General features: G+C 31.9%; 1 protein-coding gene across 2 annotated transcripts; it reads left to right on the top strand.

Moving 5' to 3' along the window:
* The first annotated feature begins 4,033 nt into the window (after positions 1-4,033).
* LOC143067074 (betaine--homocysteine S-methyltransferase 1-like) lies at positions 4,034-9,353 on the top strand. 2 transcript variants are annotated; one of them, XM_076240100.1, is made up of 7 exons: positions 4,034-4,188; positions 4,774-4,964; positions 5,714-5,908; positions 6,693-6,804; positions 7,226-7,404; positions 7,958-8,039; positions 9,010-9,353. In XM_076240100.1, the coding sequence occupies exons 1-7, from the start codon at positions 4,176-4,178 to the stop codon at positions 9,294-9,296; spliced, it is 1,059 nt and encodes a 352-aa protein (XP_076096215.1). In that variant the 5' UTR covers positions 4,034-4,175; the 3' UTR covers positions 9,297-9,353. The 2 variants fall into 2 exon arrangements, with proteins under 2 accessions (XP_076096215.1, XP_076096214.1); XM_076240099.1 differs by lacking the exon at positions 4,034-4,188 and adding an exon at positions 4,303-4,376.
* Positions 9,354-14,422: the final 5,069 nt, after the last annotated feature.

Here is a 14,422-nt window from a genome sequence, read left to right as displayed (position 1 = left end):
TTAGGCTATCAATTGTAAAGCTCAAATGATATTCCACTTTTATTTATGTATATAAAGACCACCACTTAAAACAATTGTAACAGTAGTAAAATTTTCAGTTTTATGTGGACAAACCAAAGTAAGAAATGACAACCTCAAAGGAAAATAGATAGAATCATACAAATGCATGGAGGTTCTCGGACACGCATACTACAATTACATTTACCTCATGCAGAAATGTATGTGGTTCTCTATTACTATTGAGTTTTTGCAGCTATCCAGATTCAAATTTTGGAACTAATTTTATCGGAATCATTTGGCAATCCTTCCAATTTTTTTTTTACTCTTTACGTAAATCTCTCCAGCGTTGTAGCCCACCCAGCTAGCTGTGTTCCATTGACAGATTATTTTTTTTAAATCACATAGTTTTTTCAAAGTTAAATTGTTGAAAGGAAATCCTCCCATGTAACGTTGAACGTGCACACAATTTATTTACATGAATGTACATAGTATATACAGGAAGCAATCATAGTAAGTTAGCCAATATAAAGATTTGATATTAAAAGCAACGTCTAGCTTTCATAAAATCTATGAACGGTCAGCACTGATTGAAAGCAGTGTCTCCTCCATGACAGTCTTGATTATCCTATTATGGTTTACTTTTACAAATCGTGACTTGGACGGAGAGTTGTCTCACTGGCACTCAAACCCCATCTTCCTATATATATTGAACATTAAAACTCAATATTAAATAATAGACACTGCTATTTTCAGTGCTTGGTACCGACTGTCTGGTACTGGGCACAACAGCTCAACATAGATCCCTATGGGGAATAACCAGAGAAGTCTTTTTGTCAGAAAACACTGCCAAACATCCAAACATATATCCACACTAATCTGTGTCCACACTTGTTACAGTAGTAAAATACAAAAGTTACACATAATTACTGCAAATTTCTGCTGAATATCAATTCAAGTGTTAACAAGTAACGGTCTGTCTAATTGGTATGATGTTGAAACATAAATTTCAATTTTAATTATTTAAAATATAAAAAGGGTAAACGACTTCCATTTTACGGTAGAAATCATCCAGAGTGGTGTTCTATGTGAAAAAAATAACCACAAAACGTGGAAATAAGCTTAACATCCTCGTGTTGCAAGCCGTGAATCGATGAAATTCTAATTTTTTTTTCACTACCATCTAGGTAACAGATTGATTAATACATAAAAAACGAAGAGACCCTAAGTATTATTATTTTATATCATACCAAACGGGAATCTATGTATTAACAACATATCAGTTTTAAAGAAAAATATATGGATGTGAAATTGGAGATTTAATGATTTTACATGTAAGACAAATTTAAGAATGGTGTTTGTCGATTTTCAGTTATGGTTCAACGAGTTCAAGTTGTATGCATACAGTCTGCTTACGGTGCCTCGACATTGCACTCTTGAATTGATACGATCTGTAGCAAGGAAAAGTTTTGCCCCTGATCAACATATCCTGTTTCCCTAATTGCAAACTAAATGTCAATTGCAATTGTTATCTAAAAAGCAAATTATCCTATCAACGCCTTATTGATAATTCTGTTCATTACTTTTTTATGTCCAATTTACAGGTATTATTTTTTTTGGTCTGCGTTCGTTGGTTCATCCTTCAGTTCGTCCGTCCGTCCGTCTGTCCCGCTTCAGGTTAAAGTTTTTGGTCAAGGTAAGTTTTGATAAAGTCCAATCAACATTGAAACTTAGTACGCGGTTTCCTATGATATGATCCTTCTTATTCTAATGCCATTTTTTTAACTCCAATTTCATCTAAAAAATCTTGGTTTATGCAAATTCCAATACAAGAAGAGTAAGAAATACTAAAAATGCCCTTTCTATGTAATTTGATGGGAATGACAATCTATTATTCATGGAATTTGATGTTAATGACAGTTTTTTATTTATTCAGTCCCTTTTTCAAAATATAGGGCAATTAAGACTTTGTTGACTTGAATTGACTTTTGAATAATGTTGCAGATAGGTCAGTCACCTCTAGTTTTCTCTTGGTTATATAGGTCATTATAAAAAAAAACCATGCAAAACTATGTTATTTCATGTATTTGGTCTTTTTAAGTCACAGACATGAAAATATTTCAAAATAACACTTGCATATGTTAGATATGAATGTTTTGTGATACACTATATACAGTTTACAGTATGAAATGTGATAAAAACAATTTTAATATTTTCTTAAACCCTTGGATATAGCCAGGACTATTATTCATATCATTTGTTATTAGAATTTATCACCTTTTATTGAATTTTGATACATACAAACATTATTTAATGATTTGGGAGGTGAAAGTTGGTTTTATAATAAAAAATTTTACCAAAAGGAAACGTCTCATTTTTTAAGTCAATGGCAAGATTTCAGCATTTACAATAGTTTCTCCCTTAGCAATGTTACCTGTAAGCATGATATGCAAAAGAAAACAAACATTTATGTTGAAAATTTAGTGAAAAAATCTGAAAATAAAGTAAAAGCTATATCGTAAATGAAAATAGTGTCCATCTATGGTGTCAGCTTATAAAAATCATTTTTTTTTAATTTCCTGAATCTAAAAATACACCTTAAATCATTGGTGTTACTGTCAATGGTGAGACCATTTTGATAAAATAACACCATTGACCAGTTTAGTAACACCGCTGAATATATCATGACAATCAGCATTGTTTTATGTTTCTTTCATCTTTAACAAGGGAAACATCATACTTTTTATGAAAAACAATATGTATTAACAATGTTTTAACAATATCATGTATTACATGTACAAAGTTTTCACAAACTGATGTATTTTGGTGACACCAATGACACTATTTAGTAACACTATTGACATTTTTAGTTATTGATGTTATGTTATATAATTTGAGATTTTTTAGCCTAGGAATTATTTCCTACCTCTTTCTTTTGCTCAGTGTTCTTTGTTTTGCGTCGTTCAGTACTTATTAAAAGTAAAATTTGAAATGTGTCAATGGTGATACTTTAGTGTCGTTGGAGTTACTTAAGGATTAGTTGTGTTACTACATAAAAATGCAATAATTTTTATTTTTTATTTAAAACAAATGAAAGTGTTTTCAGGTCATTTATGGAAGATAGGCATTATCTAATCATTCAGTCTTCAACATTTTACATACATTCAGTTTAAAGGGTATTTTTTTTAATATAAAAACGGCAATAATAAGAACAACTAACTTGTATACAACAATTTATTCTGAAATGTATGTTTAAATAGAATGCATAGCTATATGAATAATGTCCATAAGTAGTAATCTAAACGTTAACAACAAATTAGAACAGTAGTTTGATATGTAACAATAATATTTAGTACCTAAATGCATGTTTTAAATTGGTAACACCATTGACACGATTCTATCAAAGGATGACCTAGAATTGTTAAAATTGAAGGAACTCTTGATTTTTCCCATTGCATATTTCTGAATATCGTTGCTACCATACTATAGAGTAGAAGGATTTAAACAATGCCATCATTTTTCCAAATATCCTTTCATCGAAATATGCATGTTTTTTTTTATAATGACCCATATGCCTTTTGGTTACACACCTAACGAATGACAAACAAGACTTATTGTCATATTCCAGACTTGGTACAGCGGGGAATTTCCTTGTGTAGAAACTGATGGACTACACCTGGTTTTATAGCTAGCTTAACTTCTCACGTGTATGACAGTCGCATATGATGAGTTGAATCCTTTATGAAAATTTAAAGAGGTTCCCTCGGAACCACAGGGACTTGTCTCAGATCCCCCTATATATCTTAATATAATATATTATATTGGTAACACCAATATATTAAGATAATATATCAAGATATTATATATACATAGGAATTTTTATTCCGAGGCAAGTGCCTGTGCTCGGTGCAACAACAAAACGATGACTTACGACACTAGACCGGGGATAACCATCATCCCCGTCACAACTTCGTTACATTGGATACAGTTAGTTTGTTAAATACAAATATAAGACATGCAGATATCATGTGTTTGTGTTCAATATCTTAAGGGAGGTAATTTATGAAGTACAAAGTCACACTAGAATATATTGAAGTCGAAAAAGGAGTACACAATTCACGAGATAAAACGTTGATAAATCGACATCTGGATAGATTTACCTTCACCCTTAGTACAAAATGTCTTCTACAGGTAAGAACTATATCTATTTATATGCAAACTACGGGTTAATTATGCATGTGTACTAAATTACAACTTCAGCGAAAAGTAATAAGCTTTGCAAATAACTGTTTATCCGGCAAATGATTACGTTATCTTCAATTTCAGGCTTAAATAAACAATGACTGGACAACTCACCAATAATAAGTTTCACAGGCCGGGTACAGTAGATTTATGACAACAGGATATATTAGAATACACTTTTTCATTCAATGATTGTGCGAAAAAAGCATCATACATGCGTGTAGAATTACTACTTCGCATGGTATGACGATGAGTATTAAAAAAACCCAATTATCATGACCAAAATAAACAAGATAAAAGACAAGTCTACATATTTAAAGCACTACACTGAATTTAAGATTGACCAACAACATACCCTCACACATCCATGGTGAACTTAGTCACTTTGAATACTTCTATTTGATAACAAATATTGTTTGAAGGCTAAATTCGTAGTATTTTTTTTTAATGTATATCAAATTATTAATCACATAGAGGGAGATTGTTAATAGAAGGAGATTATGGAAAAAAATAATGATTAGTTTTTATACGCAGATATTATACAACGATTAAGAAATGGAGAGACGATTCTTGTTGCCGAAGGCTACATGTGGGAATTTGGTCGTAGAGGCTACCTTAAATATGGTGGATTCATACCGGAAGTTGTACTGGAACATCCGGATCTAGTAGAGAGTATGCACGAAGAGTTTGTTCACGCTGGCACAGATGTAGTAGAGGCTTTTACGGTAAAACATTACCCGAAGTCTCTAAAATGTTAAAAAAACAACAACAAAAAAACCTTATAATTCAACAGCAAAATATTATAACAATGTTTGCTATAATAGATCTTGTACTGGCATGATCATCTGAGTAATGCATTCGAAAGAAGCAAGAATAAAAATGAAAACACTTAAGTGCATGAAACCCTCAATTTAACCAAACAACCACGTGTCTGGCCACCATCATCAATTCATAAAAAAAACAAAGCCATTCAATTTGACGAAACACTGTTCAGTTTTGTGTTGAAACAATTGTCGGACGTAGAGCTGCAAGAGGGATACTTTCAGACTTAGATGTCATAGCGGTTTGATTTTTAACGAAACAACTTTCCATTTAACATTAAAGAACAAACAGCAAATATCCATTAAATCAAAAGGACTAAGAACTATAATCAATACTCATCTTGTTGCATAGTGTTTAAAAAATTGTAAAGACCACATGAACATTGTACAATCTTAGGGCATTTAACCTATGTACATTGTGTTAATGATATAATTCCAGGCGTTGTTATGCACTTGTTGAGGGTAAATTCACTTGTGATTGATGATTCTTATTATATGATACAATGTGCATTATCCACATGTTTGTTTTACACATTTATGTCTCGAGTAATTGTTATTATTCACAATTTTTGTATTGAAATATGAGATTCATTCAAAGTTGTACTGCAAACTGTTTATATTATCCAATGTACAATTAAAAAAAAATGTTTCAGTATTACGCCAACAGAGAGAAGCTTCGGTCTATTGGAAGGGAGGATGAACTTGAGAAACTTAACCGAACGGCTCTTAAGATAGCAAAGAAAGTTGCTGTGCGGCACAATAAACTAACGGCAGCAGGTCTCTGTAATACACCTTTATATGTTCCAGGCGATGGTACATGCACTGCTAAAGTCAAGGAGATGTTCAAGGTGGGTATGTTGTGTAGAATTATGAGATTTATACTCGGCAGCGAAGCACACACACACTATACTGTCTATTTCTTTTGTACAGATATGACATTTATAATCGACAAAGAAGCATGCACTATACCATATATTTCGTTTGATAGCGGTTTATATAAATACACTTTTTTTCATTTCACTATATTGTTTTGAAAAATTTCAGAGAAATTGAAGGAAACATTCTTTTAACTTTATCAAAGGTTTCACTGCTGAAAAAAAGAAGAAACAAAAGCAAAATAAAAACCACCAATGTTCAAGAATGATCTACACCACCATGACGTAAATAAAAAGTACATAATTAAAGATTGAGCAACATAACCATAACAAATACTGGGTTTAAACTCAATTGGTCCGGAAAGGTAAACTGTTTAACATTTACAAGTTATATTAAACAGAGCACAATCAGTAAACAGTATGTTATTTCCTCACAGCTAAATGTTTGCATGCATTTGCTGTTGTTTTCACTCCAAAGCACCTTTTTAATCATGCCCAACTGCGCCAAATCATGACAAAGCCACAGTACCAAACGCTCCACGAACGTTACCGCCTGTGTTTTATATGTTTAGTTCAAGCTTTAGATTATACCATTGATCACAAATCAATCAAATATAATAAGATCTTTATTCTAAAGATAAGTTTTTTTAAATTTGTGCAATATGCGACTATTACCACGTTTTCTAAATGTCGTTCATAATTCATTTTTTCATATATAAAATTAGAATAAAAGTACGATGATTATTTATGTTTGTAGGAACAAATAAAATGGGCAACGGAAGAAAAAGTAGACTTTATAATAGCAGAAACGTTCAATGATTTGGGAGAGGCATTGCTGGCTTTAGAGTGCATCAAAGAATTCGGAAACGGTAAGAAAATAAATGTATCCTACATAATAAAAGGAATGTTTTTTCTTGGTGTACGTTGATATCTCATTGTTTTATTAGACACGACTGCATATTCATACATCTCTCACAGCCAAACGATTGCTCCACTTTAGAAAGGGGTTTAGTTTCTATACTCCTTTAAAGCCTTTGGACGCATTCTCGTTAGACTGAACCACTATCGTCATTTAAATGATATACCATAATATTTGTTTTTATATGTAAATAAGGTTATTAGAACATTTTTGAAACATTTATGTTGGACAAATTGTTACAATTTCTATGGGAACATTATTTTTTATTCATAGAAAAGAAAATCTTTTTGTCGAGTGCATGTATTCAAATATTATACATGTAATTAAAATCATGATTAAAATGAGGAAATTGAGAGACAGTATAATTATAGGTTTACCAGCTGTGATAACACTGACACCTTATGGACCAGATATTACCACGGATGATGTGCCAATACCCGAGGCTTGCAGACGTCTGGAGGAGGCTGGAGCTGCAGTTGTTGGTCTGAACTGTGGCCGGGGTCCTGAAACTATGTTACCTCTCCTCAGAGAAGTCAGGAAAGTTTGCAAAGTAACTACAGCCATAATGAATTAATTTATAATTATTTATATTTGCAATGTCCAAAATGAAATTGATTAACATGTATAAATTTATTAATCTGATAGTATGTGAGTAAAGTGAAAATATTATGCAAAATGTACAATATAGTGTGGGTTTTACTTATTCAGAAAAATGTGAGTTGTTATCAAATAGTCCTTTTCTATGTATGTTGGCGTTTGTTTTTATAGCAGTTCAGTTTCTTATAGTCTTTTTTCCTCTTATAGTTGATGTATTTTCCTCAGTTGTAGTTTGTAGCCCGAGTTTGTTTCAGTTAAATTGATTTATGGCTATGAACACCGATATACTACTTTTGACTTTAGCTAAAGGCTTTACCATGAACAACTGTTGTTAATTACTGTGTCATTTGGTTTCTGGTAGAGAGTTGTTTCGTTTGCAATCATACCACCGATTCTTATTTTTTTAAATACAGCTGTATTGTTTTAAGATATCGTTATTTACCAAAGATTATTTCAGAAAATTATATTTGAGGAAAGTTGTAAAATCTTATTCTCAATAATAACAGGGTCCAATAGCAGCATTACCAGTGGCCTTCCGTTGTACAGAGGATAGTAAGACTTTCCAGTCCCTCAAAGATCCAAAAACAGGTACACTGTTAAAAGAAGTCAACATTCATTGTAATAATAAAGCACCTGCAAAACATGCTCGTATCCCAGGCATAGATTACCTTAGCCGTATTTGGCACAACTTTTTGGAATTTTGGATCCTCAATGCTATTCAACTTTGTACTTGTTTGGCTTTATAAATATTTTAATGTGAGCGTCACTGACGAGTCTTATGTAGACGAAACGCGCGTCTGGCGTACTAAATAATAATCCTGGTACCTTTGATAACTATCGTATAACTGAATTGGACTTACTACTAGGAAGAACATGAATCGTATCGTCAGCTCCTGTTATATAATAGCTTTTCTCTCAAGAAAGATCGATGTATCATAGAATTAAACGTATTCTCTTGAATCACCTGTTACTTTACAGTATACTACTATATTATTTTTTATAAAAAGGTCAAATAAATAAAACAATAAAATGTTTTCGGATACTAGTATTTGCGATTTATAAGCTAGGGCACTTGTACGAAACAGTCACTGTGAAGTAATAGAGACGTTATATTAAGAATATGAGACATGGTTGTTGAGAATGTAAAATATTTGCTTAGATATCCAAATGTAACTTCTAAGTAACTGTAAAACAGGGAGGGAACATTCAGACAATAAGAAAAACTCATGCTTAGATATCTCACGATCTTTTGAATATTTATGATATCAAAATAAGTTTTATATTTAAGACTATACACGCCTATTCTGAATTTTAATCAGCTATACAGGCCTTTTCTAAATTCTGACCAACTATACACGCCTATTCTAAATTATGACCAGTTATACACCCCTATTCTTAATTCTAACCAACTTCGTTCGACTTTATCTTTTGAATATATATATAAAAGTCACATTTTGACATTGTTCGTTTTACACATAGTTAATTTGTTTATGGTGTTTTGATTTTTTTTCTCTCAGGAAACAAACATTTAATCGTTTATTTTGTTTTCTGTTTGAAGGTGAATACCTATACCCAGTTGACTTAGATAGTGCTCGATGTAATTCGTCTGACTTTGAGAAGTTTACAAAGGAAGCATTGGAGATAGGCGTAACATATCTTGGAATCTGTTGTGGAAACTGTGCCACCTATTTCCGTGCAATGGCAGAAGCTTGTGGAAAAACACCACCTAGTTCTAAATATACATATGAGCCTTCACTAAGTCATGTATTTGGGGCACCAGAAGGGCAAAAGTACACAAGAGCAGATAAAATCCGCGAGTTTATGTTGGACATTAAGAAGAATTAAAAATTGCTTGTTTGAATTAAAAAAAAAATGTTTAAAGGTAGTTAATTACTTTGTATGTGTGTGTCTTTTCCATATCCCACTTAAAAATACCGGTTTGTACAAAAAGTTGTATTTTTTCATCTACCATAAAAACTTGGTTGTTTGTTTACTTTTGAATGATCCTGAGTTGTTTCATTACTTTTATGCTCTTGTATATCCCATATCTAACCAGATCCTATATTGTTTACCTACTTGTCTGTTGTTTGTTCAATTACTTTTATGCTCTTGTATATCCCATATCTAACCAGATCCTATATTGTTTACCTACTTGTCTGTTGTTTGTTCAATTACTTTTATGCTCTTTTATATCCCATATCTAACTAGATCCTATATTGTTTACTTACTTGTCTGTTGTTTGTTCAATTACTTTTATGCTCTTGTATATCCCATATCTAACCAGATCCTATATTGTTTACTTACTTGTCTGTTGTTTGTTCAATTACTTTTATGCTCTTGTATATCCCCATATCTAACCAGATCCTATATTGTTTACTTACTTGTCTGTTGTTTGTTCAATTACTTTTATGCTCTTGTATATCCCCATATCTAACCAGATCCTATATTGTTTACTTACTTGTCTGTTGTTTGTTCAATTACTTTTATGCTCTTGTATGTCCCATATCTAACCAGATCCTATATTGTTTACTTACTTGTTTGTTGTTTGTTCAATTACTTTTATGCTCTTGTATATCCCATATCTAACTAGATCCTATATTGTTTACTTACTTGTCTGTTGTTTGTTCAATTACTTTTATGCTCTTGTATATCCCATATCTAACCAGATCCTATATTGTTTACCTACTTGTCTGTTGTTTGTTCAATTACTTTTATGCTCTTGTATGTCCCCCTATCTAACCAGATCCTATATTGTTTACTTACTGGTCTGTTTGTTCAATTACTTTTATGCTCTTGTATATCCCATATCTAACCAGATCCTATATTGTTTACCTACTTGTCTGTTGTTTGTTCAATTACTTTTATGCTCTTGTATGTCCCCCTATCTAACCAGATCCTATATTGTTTACTTACTGGTCTGTTTGTTCAATTACTTTTATGCTCTTGTATATCCCATATCTAACCAGATCCTATATTGTTTACTTACTTGTCTGTTGTTTGTTCAATTACTTTTATGCTCATGTATATCCCATATCTAACCAGATCCTATATTGTTTACTTACTTGTCTGTTGTTTGTTCAATTACTTTTATGCTCTTGTATATCCCATATCTAACCAGATCCTATATTGTTTACTTACTGGTCTGTTGTTTGTTCAATTACTTTTATGCTCTTGTATATCCCATATCTAACCAGATCCTATATTGTTTACTTACTTGTCTGTTGTTTGTTCAATTACTTTTATGCTCTTGTATATCCCATATCTAACTAGATCCTATATTGTTTACTTACTTGTCTGTTGTTTGTTCAATTACTTTTATGCTCTTGTATATCCCCATATCTAACCAGATCCTATATTGTTTACTTACTTGTCTGTTGTTTGTTCAATTACTTTTATGCTCTTGTATATCCCCATATCTAACCAGATCCTATATTGTTTACCTACTTGTCTGTTGTTTGTTCAATTACTTTTATGCTCTTGTATATCCCATATCTAACCAGATCCTATATTGTTTACCTACTTGTCTGTTGTTTGTTCAATTACTTTTATGCTCTTGTATATCCCATATCTAACCAGATCCTATATTGTTTACTTACTTGTCTGTTGTTTGTTCAATTACTTTTATGCTCTTGTATATCCCATATCTAACTAGATCCTATATTGTTTACTTACTTGTCTGTTCAATTACTTTTATGCTCTTGTATATCCCCATATCTAACCAGATCCAATATTGTTTACCTACTTGTCTGTTGTTTGTTCAATTACTTTTATGCTCTTGTATATCCCATATCTAACCAGATCCTATATTGTTTACTTACTTGTCTGTTGTTTGTTCAATTACTTTTATGCTCTTGTATATCCCATATCTAACCAGATCCTATATTGTTTACTTACTTGTCTGTTGTTTGTTCAATTACTTTTATGCTCTTGTATATCCCATATCTAACCAGATCCTATATTGTTTACTTACTTGTCTGTTGTTTGTTCAATTACTTTTACGCTCTTGTATGTCCCATATCTAACTAGATCCTATATTGTTTACCTACTTGTCTGTTGTTTGTTCAATTACTTTTATGCTCTTGTATATCCCATATCTAACTAGATCCTATATTGTTTACTTACTTGTCTGTTTGTTCAATTACTTTTACGCTCTTGTATGTCCCATATCTAACTAGATCCTATATTGTTTACCTACTTGTCTGTTGTTTGTTCAATTACTTTTATGCTCTTGTATACCCCATATCTAACCAGATCCTATATTGTTTACTTACTTGTCTGTTGTTTGTTCAATTACTTTTATGCTCTTGTATATCCCATATCTAAACAGATCCTATATTGTTTACTTACTGGTCTGGTGTTTGTTCAATTACTTTTATGCTCTTGTATATCCCATATCTAACCAGATCCTATATTGTTTACTTACTTGTCTGTTGTTTGTTCAATTACTTTTACGCTCTTGTATATCCCCATATCGAACCAGATCCAATATTGTTTACCTACTTGTCTGTTGTTTGTTCAATTACTTTTATGCTCTTGTATATCCCATATCTAACCAGATCCTATATTGTTTACCTACTTGTCTGTTGTTTGTTCAATTACTTTTATGCTCTTGTATATCCCATATCTAACTAGATCCTATATTGTTTACTTACTTGTCTGTTTGTTCAATTACTTTTACGCTCTTGTATGTCCCATATCTAACTAGATCCTATATTGTTTACCTACTTGTCTGTTGTTTGTTCAATTACTTTTATGCTCTTGTATATCCCATATCTAACCAGATCCTATATTGTTTACCTACTTGTCTGTTGTTTGTTCAATTACTTTTACGCTCTTGTATGTCCCATATCTAACCAGATCCTATATTGTTTACTTACTTGTCTGTTTGTTCAATTACTTTTACGCTCTTGTATGTCCCATATCTAACTAGATCCTATATTGTTTACTTACTTGTCTGTTTGTTCAATTACTTTTATGCTCTTGTATATCCCATATCTAACTAGATCCTATATTGTTTACTTACTGGTTTGGTGTTTGTTGAATTACTTTTATGCTCTTGTTCATTGTATATTCTATCATATCTTTTGCTGTTTTAATTATTTCCCCAATCTCCAATCATATAATGGGATGATTATTTACCTAGCTGTATGTTGTTTTCAATCATATACACCATCATATCCTAGGTTGTTTAATTATTTGTATGTTCTTGTATGTTTATAGATTATTTAGGGTTTTTACTCAAAATCTCAACCTACAAAATCGTGTTTCCAAATTTCCCCCAAAAAAACGTAAATGAAAAATTTACAATACATTAACTCGTTATAATATTTCAACTTTTGTGTGATTTAAGAATAGGCGCCATCTACTTGACCATCGAGATGATCTCTGCAAAATTGGGTAGGTCATAAACTTTTTGATCGACAATATTTTTGTTGACTTTGGAGGATTGATATTTCAACAGACAGTCGGAATTCAAGTAGATACTAACTGTGCATTCGTACTAGACTATATGTTTTTCTACTAGTATGAAGCAGAATTTATCTAGGACCCTCTAAAAGATAAAAAGAAAAGAATCATCTTGCAAAATTTAGGGTGTTTCCACCATACTTTGGGGATTCTGCAGGAAATTGAATACAATGCCATTTAAATAATTAAATAATCTCAGGTCCTTGATAGAACACCATTGAAGACAATTTTGTGGTTGCAGGCAACCTTTTTCATTATGGTACAAAGAGATTATATTTCGTAGATATTTCTTTTGCAAAAACTGCTCGCACGAGTAACGATATTTAGTTTCCATGCAGTGAAACATATCAACTATTGTGTATTTTGCTTCCCAAATATTTGTTCTTGAAATTATCTTGTGGTATATTTTTTCTAAAAAAAATTGCATTCCCTTTGTATCCTCCAATCTTGATTTTTCAGTCTATCTACATTTTACTAAATAAGAGCAACAGTATTATACCGCTGTTCGAAAGTCATAAATCGATTGAGACAAAAACAAATCTGGGTTACAAACTAAAACCGAGGGAAAAACATCAACTATAAGAGGAAAACAATGAAACAACAGAAACAATGAAAAGTACAAAAACAAACGACAATGCAACACACACAGAAACGAACTATTAGAGAACAACTGCCATTTACTAACACTAGTACATTTTTTGTGTTACATACAATTACTTGATTGTACTGTATACATGCGCTTGATAAATTGATTTCTTTTACGGTTCGTCCTTCTATAATTGTTATTCCACCGGTCGAGACCAAAGGGGAGAAAGGTTAAACTAAGGCTTCTGACGTTAGTTCTTCTTTACAGGTTGCACTTTGTAAATACAGTTGTTTCTCAAACCACGCCTCTTCTGGGGAGATATAGAATATTCAAATATAATTAATTTTGTTTAGATACTGGTTCCCAGTTATGATCTCTATGTGTCATCTCAAAGAGACATAACTTGGGAATGTTACCACTAAATATACATAGGCATATTGTTTATATTTAAACCTGTGGTGATCCTACAGTTAAGGTTGGGTTAGTTTAAACTCGGGGCATATAAACGTTGAAAATATGCTGCATAGCCCTATATGTTGACTTTTGAAAAAAATAATAGTGCATATGAACTTTCCATTCTAGGATATGATTTTTTCAAAACTTCATAGTAAAAGTACTACAGTTGAAGCCGTAAAAGGAGATCCTATAGAAAATTGCATTTTTCATATTTACAGAAATGCAACCTGCACTTGTTAGTTTTATTTACAACACTACCCTACCACGATATGACATGGGATAAACAAGAATTTAACCCAAGATAGTATGATTTTCAGATGAAGCTCAACGAGCCCATTTTCAAAGTTGTAAGCAAATTTGTACCAAAATCTGAGACGCAGCCTATTTACTGAATCTTGACCTTAAACAGATAAGGATTGTACCTTATGTAACACGAAAAGGTCATAGAAAGGTAAATGTATTC

The sequence above is a fragment of the Mytilus galloprovincialis genome, chromosome 3 (assembly GCF_965363235.1).
Source record: "Mytilus galloprovincialis chromosome 3, xbMytGall1.hap1.1, whole genome shotgun sequence".
NCBI classification, from domain to species: Eukaryota; Metazoa; Mollusca; class Bivalvia; order Mytilida; family Mytilidae; genus Mytilus; species Mytilus galloprovincialis.
Note: the sequence above shows the minus strand (reverse complement) of the source record. Positions and strands in the feature narration are given on the sequence as shown.